Genomic DNA, 19,908 nt, shown 5'->3' on the forward strand with positions numbered 1-19,908 from the left:
ACATAGATCTTCAGCTCTAACCTCTCAACTTTGTAAGCACATTACACCTCTTGTTTCTTTTTCTCTCATTACATGTCATCTGGTATCTTCTGATTCTAGCTAAAATTTAGGAAAAGAAAAGAGTTAATTATTGTTTCTTCTAATATCTTGCCCCCAGAAACATTTCCTAAAACTCACCCTCCACCTACATATATACCCATATACAAACACACAAGGGCAACACTGCAATCCCAGTCTTTCTCTTGCCTGCGTCTCTATACAAGTAGGATGCAAGCACTCCTTGTTTAACCAGTAATCAAAAAGACACAGACAGAAGGTCCTCCTGGTTTCTCAGTAAGGGTGTTGAGAGATAACTCCATTCTCAAAACTGTTTCATGTACACCTCTGATTCTTATTTGTTTCCATGATATTAGGGCGAAGAATGGAGAGGAAACCAGTAGCAGAGGCACACACTTCTGCTTCTGGGGAAGTTCCCAGATGTGACAGGGACTCACATGCTTCTACTCTGAGTTACTAAGATGTACCCATGGATATCTGCACCTGGTTCATGAGTTGAAACTAGTAATATTTAAATACAAACTTAAAGAACTGGGATTTATACCATCGTTCTGTTCAAATAAAATTGCCTCTATTCTCTCCCTAACCCCAATCCATTTCAAGACAGTCAATATGTAACAAAAGAGAGAAAATTCTTATTTTTCTAGAAAGAGAATCCCTCTTTACAAGAAGATTGGTTTGATCAGGGAAATGCTATGATAGGTCATGTGGGGTTGTCTGACTATAAGGAGCATGACTGAGTAATAAGCTGAATGAATTTCAAAGAGGTACACTGGTGGCTATCTATCCAGCTTGTTTCACTGAGTAAGGTACAGAAGTTAAAGGCAGAACCGAAAGGATCAGGCAAGGTTCCACCCACAGAACATACCTTCTCCTTCCAAATGGATCAAGTAGAAAGCCAAAGGCCATGAAAGAATAACCATCATAGCTATGCTGCTCAGGTGTATGTAGGGAGCAAAGACCTGGGAGAAAGCCAAAAGTCAGGCTGAACACATCTGAACAGACAGGGCTACAACTAAGAATGGTGCTTACCTGCAGTGACAGCCCAACGGTGAGCCATCTGTCTTTCCAGTAAGTGAATAAAATCCAGAAAAAAAAGGAGCATATCACAATCACTAGCAGAATCAGGATCTGGGGAAACAAAAAGAATTTCCTGACTTCCAAGCACTAATCTTGGATGAGAACCATCCTTAGGAAATGTATGTGTCCCTGTAGTGTCTGGGTCCTCATTTCCTCATGCTTTTAACCTAACCAACCTGCAAATGCTCAACATTAGATGAATTCAATAATTTACCTTCTTTGCTTTCTGGAGAAAAAAATTACACAGCTATGTATATGGCCTGATACCTTTACTAATTTATCATCTCCACCTCAGCTGGGCCACCATGAGTACTGCCTGGCATGTCTCACTCAGCTTCAATAATGGCTATTATAAATATTCACTACTCTTTTACATGACTCAATATGGTAACAAGTAAAAAATATTTTGTAAGTAAGTACCTTTTCAGTGCATGTTTTCCCCAGCAGACTGTAAGTTTCAAGAGGTCAAGGACAATATTTGTTTATAATTATATCTTCACTGCCTTGCAGAATATGTCTGATTCATATAAAATACTCAATAAATATTTGTTGAACAGATGAAAAATATCTGCTGGCCAGAACACTATTTCGTTGAGAAAGAACACTAAGACCAAGAAGATACAACTTTAAATTTTTCTCCTTCAAATACAGTTTTTCTGCTTCTATGTTGCCTGTAAAGAATACTTGGTTCCCACTCTCTCATAATCTCTATAAAGAAGCAACTGAATTAAACCTTCTCACAAAATAATTCCAGATCATACTGCCTTCAATGGTTAATTTTCCAAACATTTAAGAAAAAATATTTCCACTTTAACAAGCTCTCCTAGAGAATAAAAAGGAGGGAATGCTCTCTAACTTGTCTTATGAAGCCAACAAAACATTGATACTCAAATTCAATAAGGACATTACAAGAGAGAAAAATTATAGTCCAATTTCTCCTATTAACAGATGCAGAAATCTTAACCTATTAGCAAATCAAATGCATTACAACACAAGGGTTTAATTGTCAAATAAGATTCACATGAATCTTCTGTGATTCTGTGAGCATACCCAACACCAAACTTCACTAATGATTGAAATGATATAGTCAATTAAAGATAAATTTTTTTCTTGTGGGAAAAGCTGATTCTATCAAATGCAGCTATTCATAAAAATGTCTTTCCTCTCCTGTATTAGGATACATGCTGATCCTGGACTTAAAATATGAGGTGTGTTTTTGTAGCAATATTTTTTGGAATCCATTTTCTTGAATAATGGAAATAAAAGCAAAAATAAACAAATGAGACCTAGTTAAACTTAAAAGTTTTTGCACAGCAAAACAAACCAAGAACAAAATGAAAAGACAATCCACAGAGGAAGACAAAATATTTGCAAGTGCTGCAACTATCAAAAAACCAAACAACCCAATCAAAAAAGGGCAGAAGACCTAAATAGACCTTTTGCCAAAGAAAACATATAGATAGCCAACAGGGAAATGAAAAGATGCTCAACATCACCAATTATTAGAGAAATGCAAATCAAAACTACAATGAGGTATCAACTCACACCAGTCAGAATGGCTGTCAAAAAAAGTCTACAAATAATCCTTGCTGGAGAGGCATAGATAAAAGGGAACCCTGCTAAACTGTTGGCAGGAATGCAAACTGGTGCAGCCAAGGGAAAATGGTTGGAGGTTCCTTAAAAAACTAAAAGCAGAGCTATCATATGACCCCGCAACACCACTCCTGGGCATGTATCTAAAGAAAAACATGGTCTGAAACAATACATGCACCCCAATGTTCATTGCAGTACTATTTACAATAGCCAAGACATGAAAGCAACATGAATGTCCATCAATGGATGAATGCACAAAGAAAATGTGGTACACAGATACTATGGAATAAAAAGAACGAAATATTGCCAATTGCAGTTATGTGGATGAATCTAGACCTTGTCAAACTAAGTATGTCAGACTGAAAGGCAAATATCATATGATTTCATTTATATGCAGAATCCAAAAAAAGATACAAATGAATTTATTTACAAAACAGAAATAGATTCACAGACATAGAAAACAAACTATGGTTGCCAAAGGGGAAAGGAGAATGGGGAGGGAAAAATGAGGAGTATGGGATTAACAGATACACACTACTATATATGAAATGGATTAAAAAACAAGGATCTACTGCATAGCACAGGGAACTATACTCAACATCTTATAGGGATTTATAATGGAAAAGAATCTTAAAAAGAATGTATATGCATATGTGTTTATAAATGATCACCTGGCTGTACCCCTGAAACAACATTGTAAATCAACTACGCTGTTGTTTAGTTCCTAAGTTGTGTCCAATTCTGGTGACACCATGCACTGCAGCACGCCAGGCTTCCCTGTCCTTCATTATCTCCCAGAGTTTGCTTGAACTCATGTTCACTGAGTCAGTGATGCTATCTAACCATCTCATCCTCTGCCATTCCCTTCTCCTTTTGCCTTCAATCTTTCCCAGAATCAGGGTCTTCTCCAATGAGTCAGCTCTTCACATCAGGTGGTCGAAAGTATTAGAGCTTCAGCTTCAGCATCAGGCCTTCCAATGGATATTCAGGGGTGATCTCCTTTAGGATTGACTGGTTTGATCTTCTTGCAGTCCAAGGGACTCTCAAGTCTTCTCCAGCACTACAGTTTGAAGCACCAATTTTTCAGCGCTCAGCCTTTTTTATGGTCCAACTGTCACAACTCTCACATGACTACTGGAAAAATCATAGCTTGCTTTAACAGGACCTGTGTCAGCAAAGTGATATCTCTGCTTTATACACTGCCTAGGTTTCTCGTAACTTTTCCTTACAAGGAGCAAGCATCTTTTAATTTCATGGCTGCAGTCACCATCTGCAGTGATTTTGGAGCCCAAGAAAATAAAATCTTTCACTCTTTCCACGTTTTCCCCTTCTACATGCATGAAGTAAATCAACTATACTTCAATAAAAAGAAATTTGTTAATCTGAGGTGTGTGTTTTGAGCAAAATGTATGGAAACTTTGATTCCCAGAAGGAGCCTTTTGAGTTACAGAGCATCCTTATCTTATATCCCATTAATTACGCAACTCGGGTCAGCCATGTCTCCCACAATCAAATTTATAAATTTCAAGATTATTTACAATAAGCAACCCAAATATACCAGGTTATATTCTGCTAAAAATTTTCATAGATAAAAATTCTTCACTATCTTTTGACTAATAACTATTTTTAGTATGTTTAAATACCTTTGATATATTTATAAAGAGTTTTGATTCATTCCTCTCTGAACATGCCTAAGTGGAAGGAAAAAGGTTACAGGCCTGGTACTAACCCTTTCCTTTGGGATTTATTCTTTGCACACTAAAACTGAAACTCCAAGCCCCACAGAATCCCTGTTGCCAACAGAAGCAATCTCTCCTCAAAAGTCCAATAAACCTAATCCTTCAACGGATGAAGCCCTGACTAAGGTGGTCACCTTTCAAGGGGATGCCCACTCTTTCTCATACCTCACCAGCATCACTTTCCATTGTCTCAGTTCAGTTCAGTTCAGTCGCTCAGTCATGTCCAACTCTTTGCAACCCCATGAACCACAGCATACCAGGCCTCCCTGTCCATCACAAACTCCTGGAGTTCATCCAAACCCATGTGCATTGGGGCGGTGATTCCATCCAACCATCTCATCCTCTGTCGTCCCCTTCTTCTCCTACCTCCAATCCCTCCCAGCATTAGGGTATTTTCAAATGAGTCAGCTCTCCGCATCCGGTGGCCAAAGTATTGGAGTTTCAGCTTCAGCCAGTCCCTTCAATGAACACCCAAAACTGATCTCCTTTAGAATGGACTGGTTGGATCTCCTTGCAGTCCAAGGGACTCTCAAGAGTCTTCTCCAACACCACAGTTCAAAAGCATCAATTCTTCAGCACTCGGCCCTCTTCACAGTCCAACTCTCACATCCATACATGACCACTAGAAAAACCATAGCTTTGACTAGACGGACCTTTGTTGACAAAGTAATGTCTCTGCTTTTGAATATGCTATCTAGGTTGGTCATAACTTTCCTTCTAAGGAGCAAGCGTCTTTTAATTTCATGGCTGCAATCACCATCTGCAGTGATTTTGGAGCCCATAAAAATAAAGTCTGTCACTGTTTCCACTGTTTCCCCATCTATTTGCCATGAAATGATGGGACCAGATGCCATAATCTTAGTTTTCTGAATGTTGAGCTTTAACCAACTTTTTCACTCTCCACTTTCACTTTCATCAACAGGCTTTTTAGTTCTTCTTCACTTTCTGTCACAAGGGTGGTGTCATCTGCATATCTGAGGTTATTGATATTCATCCCAGCAATCTTGATTCCAGCTTGTGCTTCCTCCAGCCCAGCATTTCTCATGATATACTCTGCATAGAAGTTAAATAAGCAGGGTGACAATATACAGCCTTGATGTACTCCTTTTCCTATTTGCCTACAGACTTATAATCAGAATTAGATCTAATAATACTTCAAGAGATGGCTTTATTAAATGTACTGACCAAACTCTACAGTATATGTAGGAAAAAATCCTAAGATGTTAAACAAGGAGAAAAGAATTCAGGACTGGGCTAAACTTATGTATGTACGGGCTTCTCTTGTGACTCAGCTGGTAAAGAATCCTGCAATGCGGGAGACTGGGTTCAATCCCTGGGTTGGGAAGATTCCCTGGAGAAGGGAAAGGCTACCCACTCCAGTATTCTGGCCCGGAGAATTCCATGGACTATATAGTCCATGGGGTCGCAAAGAGTCGGACATGACTGAGCAACTTTCACTATATGTGTGTGTGTGTGTGTGTGTGTGTAATTTATTTATTTATCCACCCTAAAGGAAGATATAAGCATCTGAATGCAGAGTTCCAAAGAATAGCAAGAAGAGCTAAGAAAGCCTTCTTCAGCAATCAATGCAAAGTAATAGAGGAAAACAACAGAATGGCAAAGACTAGAGATCTCTTCAAGAAAATTAGAGATACCAAGGGAACATTTCATGCAAAGATGAGCTCGATAAAGGACAGAAATGGTATGGACCTAACAGAAGCAGAACATATTAAGAAGAGATGGCAAGAATACACAGAAGAACTGTACAAAAAAGATCTTCACGACCCAGATAATCACGATGGTGTGATCACTGACCTAGAGCCAGACATCCTGGAATGTGAAGTCAAGTGGGCCTTAGAAAGCATCACTACGAACAAAGCTAGTGGAGGTGATGGAATTCCAGTTGAGCTATTTCAAATCCTGAAAGATGATGCTGTGAAAGTGCTGCACTCAATATGCCAGCAAATTGGGAAAACTCAGCAGTGGCCACAGGACTGGAAAAGGTCAGTGTTCATTCCAATCCCAAAGAAAGGCAGTGCCAAAGAATGCTCAAACTACTGCACAATTGCACTCATCTCACATGCTAGTAAAGTAATGCTCAAAATTCTCCAAGCCAGGCTTCAGCAATATGTGAACCGTGAACTTCCTGATGTTCAAGCTGGTTTTAGAAAAGGCAGAGGAACCAGAGATCAAATTGCCAACATTTGCTAGATCATGGAAAAAGCAAGAGAGTTCCAGAAAAACATCTATTTCTGCTTTATTGACTATGCCAAAGCCTTTGACTGTGTGGATCACAATAAACTGTGGAAAATTCTGAAAGAGATGGGAATACCAGACCACCTGATCTGCCTCTTGAGAAATCTGTATGCAGGTCAGGAAGCAACAGTTAGAACTGGACATGGAACAACAGACTGGTTCCAAATAGGAAAAGGAGTAGGTCAAGGCTATATACTGTCACCCTGCTTATTTAACTTATATGCAGAGTACATCGTGAGAAATGCTGGGCTGGAGGAAGCACAAGCTGGAATCAAGATGGCCGGGAGAAATATCAATAACCTCAGATATGCAGATGACACCACCCTTATGGCAGAAAGTGAAGAGGAACTAAAAAGCCTCTTGATGAAAGTGAAAGAGGAGAGTGACAAAGTTGGCTTAAAGCTCAACATTCAGAAAACTAAGATTATGGCATCTGGTCCCATCACTTCATGGGAAATAGATGGGGAAACAGTGAGAGTCCGTATTTTTCTGGGCTCCAAAATCACCACAGATGGTGATTGCAGCCATGAAATTAAAAGACACTTACTCCTTGGAAGGAAAGTTATGACCAACCTAGACAGCATATTCAAAAGCAGAGACATTACTTTGCCAACAAAGGTCCATCTAGTCAAGGCTATGATTTTTCCAGTAGTCATGTATGGATGTGAGAGTTGGACTATAAAGAAAGCTGAGTGCCGAAGAATTGATGCTTTTGAACTGTGGTGTTGGAGAAGACTCTTGAGAGTCCCTTGGACTGCAAGGAGATCCAACCAGTCCATCCTAAAGGAGATCAGTCCTGGGTATTCACTGGAAGGTCTGATGTTGAAGCTGAAACTCCAATACTTTGGCCACCTGTTGCGAAGAGCTAATTCATTTGAAAAGACCCTGATCCTGGGAAAGATTGAGGGCAGGAGGAGAAGGGAACAACAGAGGATGAGATTGTTGGATGGTATAACCAACTCCATGGACATGAGTTTGGGTGGCCTCGGGGAGTTGGTATTGGACTGGGAAGCCTGGTGTGCTGCAGTTCATTTGGTTGCAAAGAGTCAGACATGACTGAGCAACTGAACTGAACTGATACAGCAAAGGAAACAATTAACAAAATGAAAAGACTATCTTTTGAATGAGAGCAGGTATGTGGAAATCATAGGCTTGATAAGGGGTTAACATCCAAAATATATAAAGAGTTCATACAGCTCAACATTAAAAAAAGAAACAACCCAATTTAAAATTGGGCACAAGACCTGAATAGACATGTTTCCAAAGAAGACATAGAGATTGTGAAAAAGGCACATGAAAAGATGCTCAACATCACTAATCATCAGAAAAATGCAAAGCAAAACCACAATGAGTTATCACCTCACACCTGTCAGAATGGCTATTGTCAAAAACTCAACAAATAATATATGTTGGCAAGGATGTGGAAAAAAGGGAATCCTAGTACACATTGGTACAAATGTAAATTAATACAACCGCTATGAAACACCGTATGGAGGGTCCTCAAAAAAATTGAAAACAGAACTACCATATGTTCCACCAATTCCATTCCTGGAGTTATGCTAAAGAAAATGAAAACATCAATTCAAAAAGAAATATGCACCCTAATGCTCACAGCAGCTTTATTTACAATAGCCAAGATCTGGAAGCAATCTAGCTGTTCATCAACAACAGATGAATAGATAAAATGATGTGATGAGTGTGTGTGTGTGTGTGTGTGTGTGTGTGTGTGTACTTACACACAATGGAATACAACTAGGACATAAAAAAGAATGGAACTTTGCCATTTTCAAAAAATGGATGGGCCTGGAGGATACTATACTTAGTAAAGTACCTCAGACCGAGAATGAGAAATACTGTATGTTTTCATGCATATGCAGAATATACAAAATAAATGAATGAATATAATAGAACAGAAACAGACTCACAGATACAGAAAACAAACTAGTGGTTACTAGCAGAGAAAGGAGTAGGGGAGGAGCTAGATAGGGAAAGGGGATTAAGAGACACTAACTACTAGATATAAAACTTAGCAAGATACAAGGATGTTATGTACAGCACAGGGAATATAGCCAGCAGCTTATAATAATTTTAAATGGAATATAATATAAATATACTGATTACTATGTTACATACCTAACACTAATATAATACTGTAAACCAACTATACTTCAATTTAAAAAAAAAAATGGTAGCCGATGCATTATAAAATTGGGATGCCAGCAATTCCTTGGTGTAATATAGAAGAAAGAATTCAATGGTTTATTGAGAAAAGGTTTCTGGAATGCTATCACCTATAATAAGCTAACCCATACCATACTGGGCTCTATGGGCAGTCTCAGAGTCCACTGAAAAACACATAGTGAGAAAGTGTCAGCATCCTTGAAAAGCACCATAGTGGCCATGCTTTATGCCTAGATAAAGGTGAGGGGTGTTGCCACTCAAACTGGCTTCCTGAGTTCAAAGGCAATGATGAGATTCTACTGTGGCAGAGGCCAAATAGCAGCACTCACTTCCAGGGGCAAGGTAAGCATGGTTTCTGTAAAAGGCACAAGGCTAGAATGACAACCAGAATGGTACAACCGTAGGGTTATAACTTGGTAGTAACTAACTGATCATGCTGTCCCAATTCCAAAATAGATGGTGATCTCAACAGGCCTGTTTATATACTTTTCAGTCTACACTCTTTCCCTGTAAGAACTTACAACTTCAATTTCCATCTGTTCTAATCCTTAAATCTACATTTTCAGTTCATACTTTCCTTTTGAAAAAGAGGAAATTTAAGGAGACCACTCAGAGAATTTGACATGCTCCTGGATTTGAGGAAATACAAGGAAAACCATGCCTAAAAAAAGTCTATAAATACCAAGAAGCTATGCTGGAGATGCTCAAGCCCATGGCAGTATAAGACAAGGGAGGCAATGTTGGAAATGAGCTGCATGTCTTCAGATGCTGGATCAGTAATGACTGCGTCCTCATAACAGGTATGGATCCTTTGTAATTGCTAATATAACCTTAAAGGGCTTCAAACTAAGGGAGAGTCAAAAGGACCTTAGCAGAGAAGCATCAGGGAATACAGGAAGACAGGCATTCACTTTACCAAGAGAGTTGCAATCAAGGTTCTCAGCAGAAAGTGAAAGTGAAACTAAAGTTGCTCAGTCGTGTCCGGCTCTTTGCAACCCCATGTACTGTAGCCTACCAGGCTCCTCCGTCCATGGGATTTTCCAGGCAAGAATACTGGAGTGGATTGCCATTTCCTTCTCCAGGAGATCTTCCCAACCCAGGGATTGAACCCAGGTCTCCCGCATTGTAGGCAGACACTTTACTGTCTAAGCCACCAGGAAAGTCAGCAGAAGATACACATGGAAAAATCCATGCAGTTAAGAGCCAAAAACTGCATTTACTTGGTCCTGTTAGAATCAACCCCTCCCTGTGGGACTGTGTTCTTTCATCCTATCTCTCCTTTCCCTTAGCCATACTCTGGAAGAAAGGTAAAAGGACAATCATGCTCTTTCCACCACTGCAGGTCCCCAGCCCTGGGTCATGTGAAATAGGGGAAGGGAAATACTTCATGAAGTTGGAGTGAAGCAAAATTTTTAACGAATGAAACAAGATTGTTCTTGTGACTATAAAGGACTGGGGAAATAATGGAGGTTGCCTAAGATTTTATGGGAATGAAAAGAACAGAGTCACAGCGTCCATAGTAGGGAGAAAAAATAAAGTTTAGGTTCAGTTCCTTCAGTACATCAGTTACCTTTCTTACCAATTTAACGATTTCAACTAAAATGGTGTAAGTCGACTTTTTTTTATAAGGGGAACAACAAAACAAAGGAAAGCTCTGTATTTGACACAATGCTAAAGAGGCACATTCAGTCCTGGTCTCAGGACTCCTATGAAGATTCAGATGTCCTACCTTATGACACCAGTGCAGGTACAATTCAATCCCCTCCCAAAGCAACAAAAACCCAAGTACCTGAAAAAAGAAAAAAAAAAAAAAGATTATTTTGAAATCCCCAAGATGCTGCCAAAAACACTTTCCTGAATTCAAAATTCTTTCACAGTCTGGTATTACATTCACTTCTTGCTACATCAGCAGTTTTCATATGCTGGGAATTTGCCATTCTGTTCCTCTGCTAAAAAGCTCTCCCCTTTCCCATGCCACTGAAGCTTCAAAGAAAGTTCATGTGTCACCTCCTACTTGTACCTTTCACCAGCAACCCCTGGAAGAATTTATTATTATCTTCTCCAGGATTTTGCAAAGTTAGTATACTGATATCTTTCTTGAGTTCCTATGAATTTCTTGGTAGGTATTACCAAGAACACTTAGAGAACAGAGAGAACAGAGGTCACTTCTTAGAGAACAGAGGTCAGGGGCCAGCCTTTCCAAGGGTCATCTAAATAACCTTTCTTGAGGAGCCAGTGCCACTGTTATAACTACTAGCCACTATCATTAACATCAGTATTTAGGCAATAAATCTTAGATAGAATTTGAAGCTAAATCTAGCCAGTCACCAAGTCAGTGTGGAGACAGGAACGGAAAAACAGAGTCCTCAGATGCTCAGGATATGAATGAGAGAATGTATGAGACAGATTTTTATCAAAACAATTTCACGAATATAGTTCACTTGTTCTTTATTCAGCCTTATAAAATACCATTTTATTAAATATTATCTTGCCCATTTGGAAGAAAAGAAACTGAAGCCCAGAAGGCTGAGGCTCCACACCACAACTTCCAGGATGATTTTCCTAAATAGAAATCTGATTTATGCTTAATGCACTAGCTCACTTTTCAGGCCTTCCAAGGTCTGTCACAAGCCTATCCTTTTTCTTCAACATCCCCTGAATTCAGTTCAGTCACTCAGTCATATACAACTCTTTGTGACCCACGGACTGCAGCACATCAGGCCTCCCTGTCCATCATCAAATTGCAGAGTTTACTCAAACTCATGTCCATAGAGTTGGTGATGCCATCCAACCATCTCATCCTCTGTCATCCCTTTCTGTCCCCTTCTGTTCCAGCATCAGGGTCTTTTCCAATCAGTCAACTCTTCACATGAGGTGGCCAAAGTATTGGAGTTTAAGCTTCAGCATCAGTCCTTCCAAAAATCAGGACTGATTTTCTTTAGGATTGACTGGTTGCATCTCTTTGCAGTCCAAGAGACTCTCAAGAGTCTTCTCCAACACCACAGTTCGAAAGCATCAATTCTTCAGCATTCAGCTTTCTTTATAGTCCAACTCTCACATCCATACACAACTACTGGAAAAACCATAGTTTTGACTAGACAGACCTTTGTCAGCCAAGTAATTTCTCTGTTTTTTAATATGCTGTCTAGGTTGGTCATAGCTTTTCTTCCAAGGAACAAGTGTCTTTTAATTCCATGGCTGCAGTCACCATCTGCAGTGATTTTGGAGCCCAAGAAAAGAGTCTGTCACTGTTTCTGCTGTTTCCCCATCCATTTGCCATGGAGTGATGGGACCAGATGCCATGATCTTAGTTTTCTGAATGTTGCTTTAAACCAGCTTTTTCACTCTCCTCTTTCGCTTTCATCAAGAGACTCTTTAGTTCTTCTTCACTTTCTGCCATAAGGGTGGTATCATCTGCATATCTGAGGTTATTGATATTTCTCCCAGCAATCTTGATTCCAGTTTGTGCTTCATTCAGCCTGGCATTTCACATGATGGACTCTGCATATAAGTTAAATAAGCAATAACAATATTCAGCCATGGGAATGGACATACTCCATTCCCAATTTGGAACCAGTCTGTTGTTCCAGGTCCAGTTATAACTGTTGCTTCCTGACCTGCATACAGATTTCTCAGGAGGCAGGTAAGGTGGTCTGGCATTCCCATCTGTAAAAGAATTTTCCACAGTCTGTTGTGACCCACACAGTCAAGGGCTTTGGTGCAGTCAATAAAGCAGAAGTAGATATTTTTCTGGAACTGTCTTGCTTTTTTGATGATCCAACGGATGTTGGCAATTTGATCTCTGGTTCCTCTGCCTTTACTAAATCTGGAAGTTCCCAGGTCACATATTGAACCTGGCTTGGAGAATTTTGAGCATTACTTTGCTATCATATGAGATGAGTGCAATTGTGCAGTAGTTTGAACATTCTTTGGCATTGCCTTTCTTTGGGATTGGAATAAAAACTGACCTTTTCCAGTTCCATGGCCACTGTTGAGTTTTCCAAATTTGCTGGCATATTGAGTGCAGCACTTTAACAGCTTCATCTTTTAAGATTTAAGGACTATTATAACTTTATGTCTCATACCTGTCACTCTGAAGTGCCCCACATGAAAACAGAAACTGCATGTGTCTTGTTGATTTCTGTATCCTCAGTATTTATCACTCATATAATAATCAACACATTTTGTTGAATGAAAAATTAAGGCAAATATTAACTGATTTGGGGGTTGAGTTCTGTATCAGACAGGAAATCAGTGGAGACACGGAATCATGAAATCAGAGAAAGATATATATGCCCCATGTATAAAAGGGCACTGAAAAACTCCAATTAACTAAGAATCAGTCTCACAAGCTTTCCACTTCTTCAAATTTCCTGGCCTGAATTTCTCATACTACATGACCCTACTGTGTCAAGAAACATAGGCAGGGTCTCTACTGCCTAAAGATGTTTGCTAAAAGGTATTCTGCACCTGGACTAAGTGAAGTCGCTCAGTTAAGTCCAGCTCTTTGCGACCCCATGGACTGCAGCCTACCAGGTTCCTCAGTCTATGGAATTCTCCAGGCAAGAGGACCATAGTGGGTTGTCATTTCCTTCTCCAGGGGATCCTGACCCAGGGATTGAATCCAAGTCTTCCATATTACAGGCAGACACTTTACTGTCTGAGCCACCAGGTTAGTGCACCTGGACTAAGGGGCTAGCAACTGTGCATTAGAACAGGTTTGACATGCTAGCTAATTTATAAGACCCAGAAAGACTTACTCGTTAGGGGATAGGCTACAGAATGAGTAGTTCAATATGTAAAGGTACTGCCATGTGAAGGTGTGAGCATCTAAAATGATAATACTAAGTGAACCAGGAAGTAGGCTATGAAATAGAAGAGAAAAAGGATGTTCTACCACTCTTTCTAAGGGTCAAAGTGGTAAGACGCATCTTCTAACAGCACAAGCCTTTTTTCCTACATCTATCCCTCCTGCCTAATATTCAAGTGGTTAATGTAAATGCCAACTCTGCGAAGTGTGATCTGAGGTTCTGAGGGCTCCCAGCACCAACTGAGAACCATGCCACAGACAGAGTACCTAGTGAGGCTACTCATGAAAGGAGTGGGAGAAACAGAAAACATTACTCACCAACAGCAATGATGTGTAGGCAGCCAGGATCCCAAGGAAACTCAGTAAGACAATGGACCAGAAGAACCAGAGCCCTGTACCTATAAAAATGACCCTGCAAAAATAGTTTCAATCCTTAAAATACAGTAAAAAAAAAAATATATAGTAGCATCTACATCAAGGATAGGGGCGACAAGACCAACTAGATGAGGTATAAGAAAACAGAGGGAGATACGAGAAGCAATTTGGGAACAGATGTGTGAAGAGCTTTGGGGATATTTAGTGAAATTTTAACTTTGTCCTAATGGCAACTGGGTGCTTTAAATGGGGCTCTGTATAAGTGGTATCATTTTTAAAAAGTTATTCAGAATATATATTCAAAACACATATTCTCTTTTATCTTTATTTTTTCCTAATTTTATTTTATTTTTAAACTTTACATAATTGTATTAGTTTTGCCAAATATCAAAATGAATCCGCCACAGGTATACATGTGTTCCCCATCCCGAACCCTCCTCCTTCCTCCCTCCCCATACCATCCCCCTGGGCCGTCCCAGTGCACCAGCCCCAAGCATCCAGCATCGTGCATCGAACCTGGACTGGCAACTCGTTTCCCACACGATATTTTACATGTTTCATTGCCATTCTCCCAAATCTTCCCACCCTCTCCCTCTCCCACAGAGTCCATAAGACTGTTCTATACATCAGTGTCTCTTTTGCTGTCTCGTACACCGGGTTATTGTTACCATCTTTCTAAATTCCATATATATGCATTAGTATACTGTATTTATGTTTTTCCTTCTGGCTTACTTCACTCTGTATAATAGGCTCCAGTTTCATCCACCTCATTAGAACTAATTCAAATGTATTCTTTTTATTGGCTGAGTAATACTCCATTGTGTATATGTACCACCGCTCTCTTATCCATTCATCTGCTGATGGACATCTAGGTTGCTTCCATGTCTTGGCTATTATAAACAGTTCTGCGATGAACATTGGGGTACACGTGTCTCTTTCCCTTCTGGTTTCCTCAGTGTGTATGCCCAGCAGTGGGGTTGCTGGATCATAAGGCAGTTCTATTTCCAGTTTTTTAAGGAATCTCCACACTGTTCTCCATAGTGGCTGTACTAGTTTGCATTCCCACAAACAGTGTAAGAGGGTTCCCTTTTCTCCACACCCTCTCCAGCATTTATTATTTGTAGACTTTTGGATCGCAGCCATTCTGACTGGTGTGAAATGGTACCTCATAGTGGTTTTGATTTGCATTTCTCTGATAATGATTGATGTTGAGCATCTTTTCATGTGTTTGTTAGCCATCTGTATGTCTTCTTTGGAGAAATGTCTATTTAGTTCTTTGGCCCATTTTTTGATTGGGTCGTTTATTTTTCTGGAGTTGAGCTGTAGGAGTTGCTTGTATATTTTTGAGATTAGTTGTTTGTCGGTTGCTTCATTTGCTATTATTTTCTCCCATTCTGAAGGCTGTCTTTTCACCTTGCTAATAGTTTCCTTTGATGTGCAGAAGCTTTTAAGGTTAATTAGGTCCCATTTGTTTATTTTTGCTTTTATTTCCGATATTCTGGGAGGTGGGTCATAGAGGATCCTGCTGTGATGTATGTCGGAAAGTGTTTTGCCTATGTTCTCCTCTAGGAGTTTTATAGTTTCTGGTCTTACGTTTAGATCTTTAATCCATTTTGAGTTTATTTTTGTGTATGGTGTTAGAAAGTGGTCCAGTTTCATTCTTTTACAAGTGGTTGACCAGATTTCCCAGCACCACTTGTTAAAGAGATTGTCTTTAATCCATTGTATATTCTTGCCTCCTTTGTCAAAGATAAGATGTCCATATGTGCGTGGATTTATCTCTGGGCTTTCTATTTTATTCCATTGATCAATATTTCTGTCTTTGTGCCAGTACCATATTTTCTTGATAACTGTGTCTTTGTAGTAGAGCCTGAAGTCAGGTAGGTTGATTCCTCCAGTTCCATTCTTCTTTCTCAAGATCGCTTTAGCTATTCGAGGTTTTTTGTATTTCCATACAAATTGTGAAATTATTTGTTCTAGCTCTGTGAAGAATACTGTTGGTAGCTTGATAGGGATTGCATTGAATCTATAAATTGCTTTGGGTAGTATACTCATTTTCACTATATTGATTCTTCCAATCCATGAACATGGTATATTTCTCCATCTATTAGTGTCCTCTTTGATTTCTTTCACCAGTGTTTTATAGTTTTCTACATATAGGTCTTTAGTTTCTTTAGGTAGATATATTCCTAAGTATTTTATTCTTTCCGTTGCAATGGTGAATGGAATTGTTTCCTTAATTTCTCTTTCTGTTTTCTCATTATTAGTGTATAGGAATGCAAGGGATTTCTGTGTGTTGATTTTATACCCTGCAACTTTACTATAGTCATTGATTATTTCTAGTAATTTTCTGGTGGAATCTTTAGGGTTTTCTATGTAGAGGATCATGTCATCTGCAAATAGTGAGAGTTTTACTTCTTCTTTTCCAATTTGGATTCCTTTTATTTCTTTTTCTGCTCTGATTGCTGTGGCCAAAACTTCCAAAACTATGTTGAATAGTAATGGTGAAAGTGGGCACCCTTGTCTTGTTCCTGACTTTAGAGGAAATGCTTTCAATTTTTCACCATTGAGGATAATGTTTGCTGTGGGTTTGTCATATATAGCTTTTATTATGTTGAGGTATGTTCCTTCTATTCCTGCTTTCTGGAGAGTTTTTATCATAAATGGATGTTGAATTTTGTCAAAGGCTTTCTCTGCATCTATTGAGATAATCATATGGTTTTTATTTTTCAATTTGTTAATGTGGTGTATTACACTGATTGATTTGCGGATATTGAAGAATCCTTGCATCCCTGGGATAAAGCCCACTTGGTCATGGTGTATGATCTTTTTAATGTGTTGTTGGATTCTGATTGCTAGAATTTTGTTAAGGATTTTTGCATCTATGTTCATCAGTGATATTGGCCTGTAGTTTTCTTTTTTTGTGGCATCTTTGTCAGGTTTTGGTATTAGGGTGATGGTGGCCTCATAGAATGAGTTTGGAAGTTTACCTTCCTCTGCAATTTTCTGGAAGAGTTTGAGCAGGATAGGTGTCAGCTCTTCTCTAAATTTTGGGTAGAATTCAGCTGTGAAGCCGTCTGGACCGGGGCTTTTGTTTGCTGGAAGATTTTTGATTACAGTTTCAATTTCCATGCTTGTGATGGGTCTGTTAAGATTTTCTATTTCTTCCTGGTCCAGTTTTGGAAAGTTGTAATTTTCTAAGAATTTGTCCATTTCTTCCACGTTGTCCATTTTATTGGCATATAATTGTTGATAGTAGTCTCTTATGATCCTTTGTATTTCTGTGTTGTCTGTTGTGATCTCTCCATTTTCGTTTCTAATTTTGTTGATTTGATTTTTCTCCCTTTGTTTCTTGATGAGTCTGGCTAATGGTTTGTCAATTTTATTTATCCTTTCAAAGAACCAGCTTTTGGCTTTGTTGATTTTTGCTATGGTCTCTTTTGTTTCTTTTGCATTTATTTCTGCTCTAATTTTTAAGATTTCTTTCCTTCTACTAACCCTGGGGTTCTTCATTTCTTCCTTTTCTAGTTGCTTTAGGTGTAGAGTTAGGTTATTTATTTGACTTTTTTCTTGTTTCTTGAGGTGTGCCTGTATTGCTATGAACTTTCCCCTAAGGACTGCTTTTACCGTGTCCCACAGGTTTTGGGTTGTTGTGTTTTCATTTTCATTCGTTTCTATGCAAATTTTGATTTCTTTTTTGATTTCTTCTGTGATTTGTTGGTTATTCAGCAGCGTGTTGTTCAGCCTCCATATGTTGGAATTTTTAATAGTTTTTCTCCTGTAATTGAGATCTAATCTTACTGCATTGTGGTCAGAAAAGATGCTTGGAATGATTTCTATTTTTTTGAACTTACCAAGGCTAGCTTTATGGCCCAGGATGTGATCTATCCTGGAGAAGGTTCCATGTGCACTTGAGAAAAAGGTGAAATTCATTGTTTTGGGATGAAATGTCCTATAGATATCAATTAGGTCTAACTGGTCTATTGTATCATTTAAAGTTTGTGTTTCCTTGTTAATTTTCTGTTTAGTTGATCTATCCATAGGTGTAAGTGGGGTATTAAAGTCTCCCACTATTATTGTGTTATTGTTAATTTCTCCTTTCATACTTGTTAGCATTTGTCTTACGTACTGTGGTGCTCCCGTGTTGGGTGCATATATATTTACAATTGTTATATCTTCTTCTTGGATTGATCCTTTGATCATTATGTAGTGACCTTCTTTGTCTCTTTTCACAGCCTTTGTTTTAAAGTCTATTTTATCTGATATGAGTATTGCTACTCCTGCTTTCTTTTGGTCCCTATTTGCATGGAAAATCTTTTTCCAGGCCTTCACTTTCAGTCTGTATGTGTCCCCTGTTTTGAGGTGGGTCTCTTGTAGACAACATATTTAGGGGTCTTGTTTTTGTATCCATTTAGCCAGTCTTTGTCTTTTGGTTGGGGCATTCAACCCATTTACGTTTAAGGTAATTACTGATAAGTATGATCCTGTTGCCATTTACTTTATTGTTTTGGGTTCGAGTTTATACACCGTTTTTGTGTTTCCTGTCTAGAGAATATCCTTTAGTATTTGTTGGAGAGCTGGTTCGGTGGTGCAGAATTCTCTCAGCTTTTGCTTGTCTGAAAAGCTGTTGATTTCTCCTTCATACTTGAATGAGATCCTTGCTGGGTACAATAATCTGGGCTGTAGGTTATTTTCTTTCATCATTTTAAGTATGTCTTGCCATTCCCTCCTGGCTTGAAGAGTTTCTATTGAAAGATCAGCTGTTATCCTTATGGGAATTCCCTTGTGTGTTATTTGTTGTTTTTCCCTTGCTGCTTTTAATATTTGTTCTTTGTGTTTGATCTTTGTGAATTTGATTAATATGTGTCTTGGGGTGTTTCTCCTTGGGTTTATCCTGTTTGGGACTCTCTGGGTTTCTTGGACTTGGGTGATTATTTCCTTCCCCATTTTAGGGAACTTTTCAACTATTATCTCCTCAAGTATTTTCTCATGGTCTTTCTTTTTGTCTTCTTCTTCTGGAACCCCTATGATTCGAATGTTGTAGCGTTTAATATTGTCCTGGAGGTCTCTGAGATTGTCCTCATTTCTTTTACTTCGTTTTTCTTTTATCCTCTCTGATTCATTTATTTCTACCATTCTATCTTCTAATTCACTAATCCTGTCTTCTGCCTCTGTTATTCTACTATTTGTTGCCTCCAGAGTGTTTTTAATTTCACTTATTGCATTATTCATTATATATTGACTCTTTTTTATTTCTTCTAGGTCCTTGTTAAACCTTTCTTGCATCTTCTCAATCCTTGTCTCCAGGCTATTTATCTGTGATTCCATTTTAGTTTCAAGATTTTGGATCAATTTCACTATCATTATTCGGAATTCTTTATCAGGTAGATTCCCTATCTCTTCCTCTTTTGTTTGGTTTGGTGGGCATTTATCCTGTTCCTTTATCTGCTGAGTATTCCTCTGTCTCTTCATCTTGTTTAAATTGCTGAGTTTGGGGTGTCCTTTCTGTATTCTGGCAGTTTGTGGAATTCTCTTTATTGTGGCATTTCCTCACTGTGTGTGGGTTTGTACAGGTGGCTTGTCAAGGTTTCCTGCTTAGGGAAGCTTGTGTCGGTGTTCTGGTGGGTGGAGCTGTATTTCTTCTCTCTGGAGTGCAATGAAATGTCCAGTAATGAGTTATGAGATGTCTATAGTTTTGGGGTGACTTTGGGCAGCCTGTATCTTGAAGCTCAGGGCTGTGTTTCTTTGTTGCTGGAGAATTTGCTTGGTATGTCTTGCCCTGGAACTTATTGGCCCTTGTGTGGTGCTTGGTTTCAG

The 19,908-nt window shown here is 39.0% G+C and overlaps 1 protein-coding gene across 18 annotated transcripts in view; it reads right to left on the reverse strand.

The window, feature by feature from the left end:
* Positions 1-19,908, reverse strand: part of LOC147342476 (glycerophosphodiester phosphodiesterase 6-like) — a 173,941-nt gene that overhangs the window by 104,119 nt on the left and 49,914 nt on the right. For 14 of the 18 annotated variants that reach the window (XM_086385725.1, XM_086385735.1, XM_086385726.1 and 11 more), the window contains 5 exons: positions 14,035-14,128; positions 10,636-10,695; positions 1,090-1,188; positions 926-1,019; positions 22-99 (listed from right to left, as the gene is read on the reverse strand). In XM_086385725.1, coding sequence (XP_086241851.1) covers positions 22-99; positions 926-1,019; positions 1,090-1,188; positions 10,636-10,695; positions 14,035-14,128 — 425 coding nt within the window. The remainder of the gene's footprint in view (positions 1-21; positions 100-925; positions 1,020-1,089; positions 1,189-10,635; positions 10,696-14,034; positions 14,129-19,908) is intronic. The other 4 variants (XM_086385739.1, XM_086385737.1, XM_086385740.1 and 1 more) reach the window with 1 other exon arrangement.

This window comes from Bos grunniens, chromosome 29 (assembly GCF_055505025.1).
Source record: "Bos grunniens cultivar Pamir isolate PY7600 chromosome 29, Bosgru_T2T1.0, whole genome shotgun sequence".
NCBI classification, from domain to species: Eukaryota; Metazoa; Chordata; class Mammalia; order Artiodactyla; family Bovidae; genus Bos; species Bos grunniens.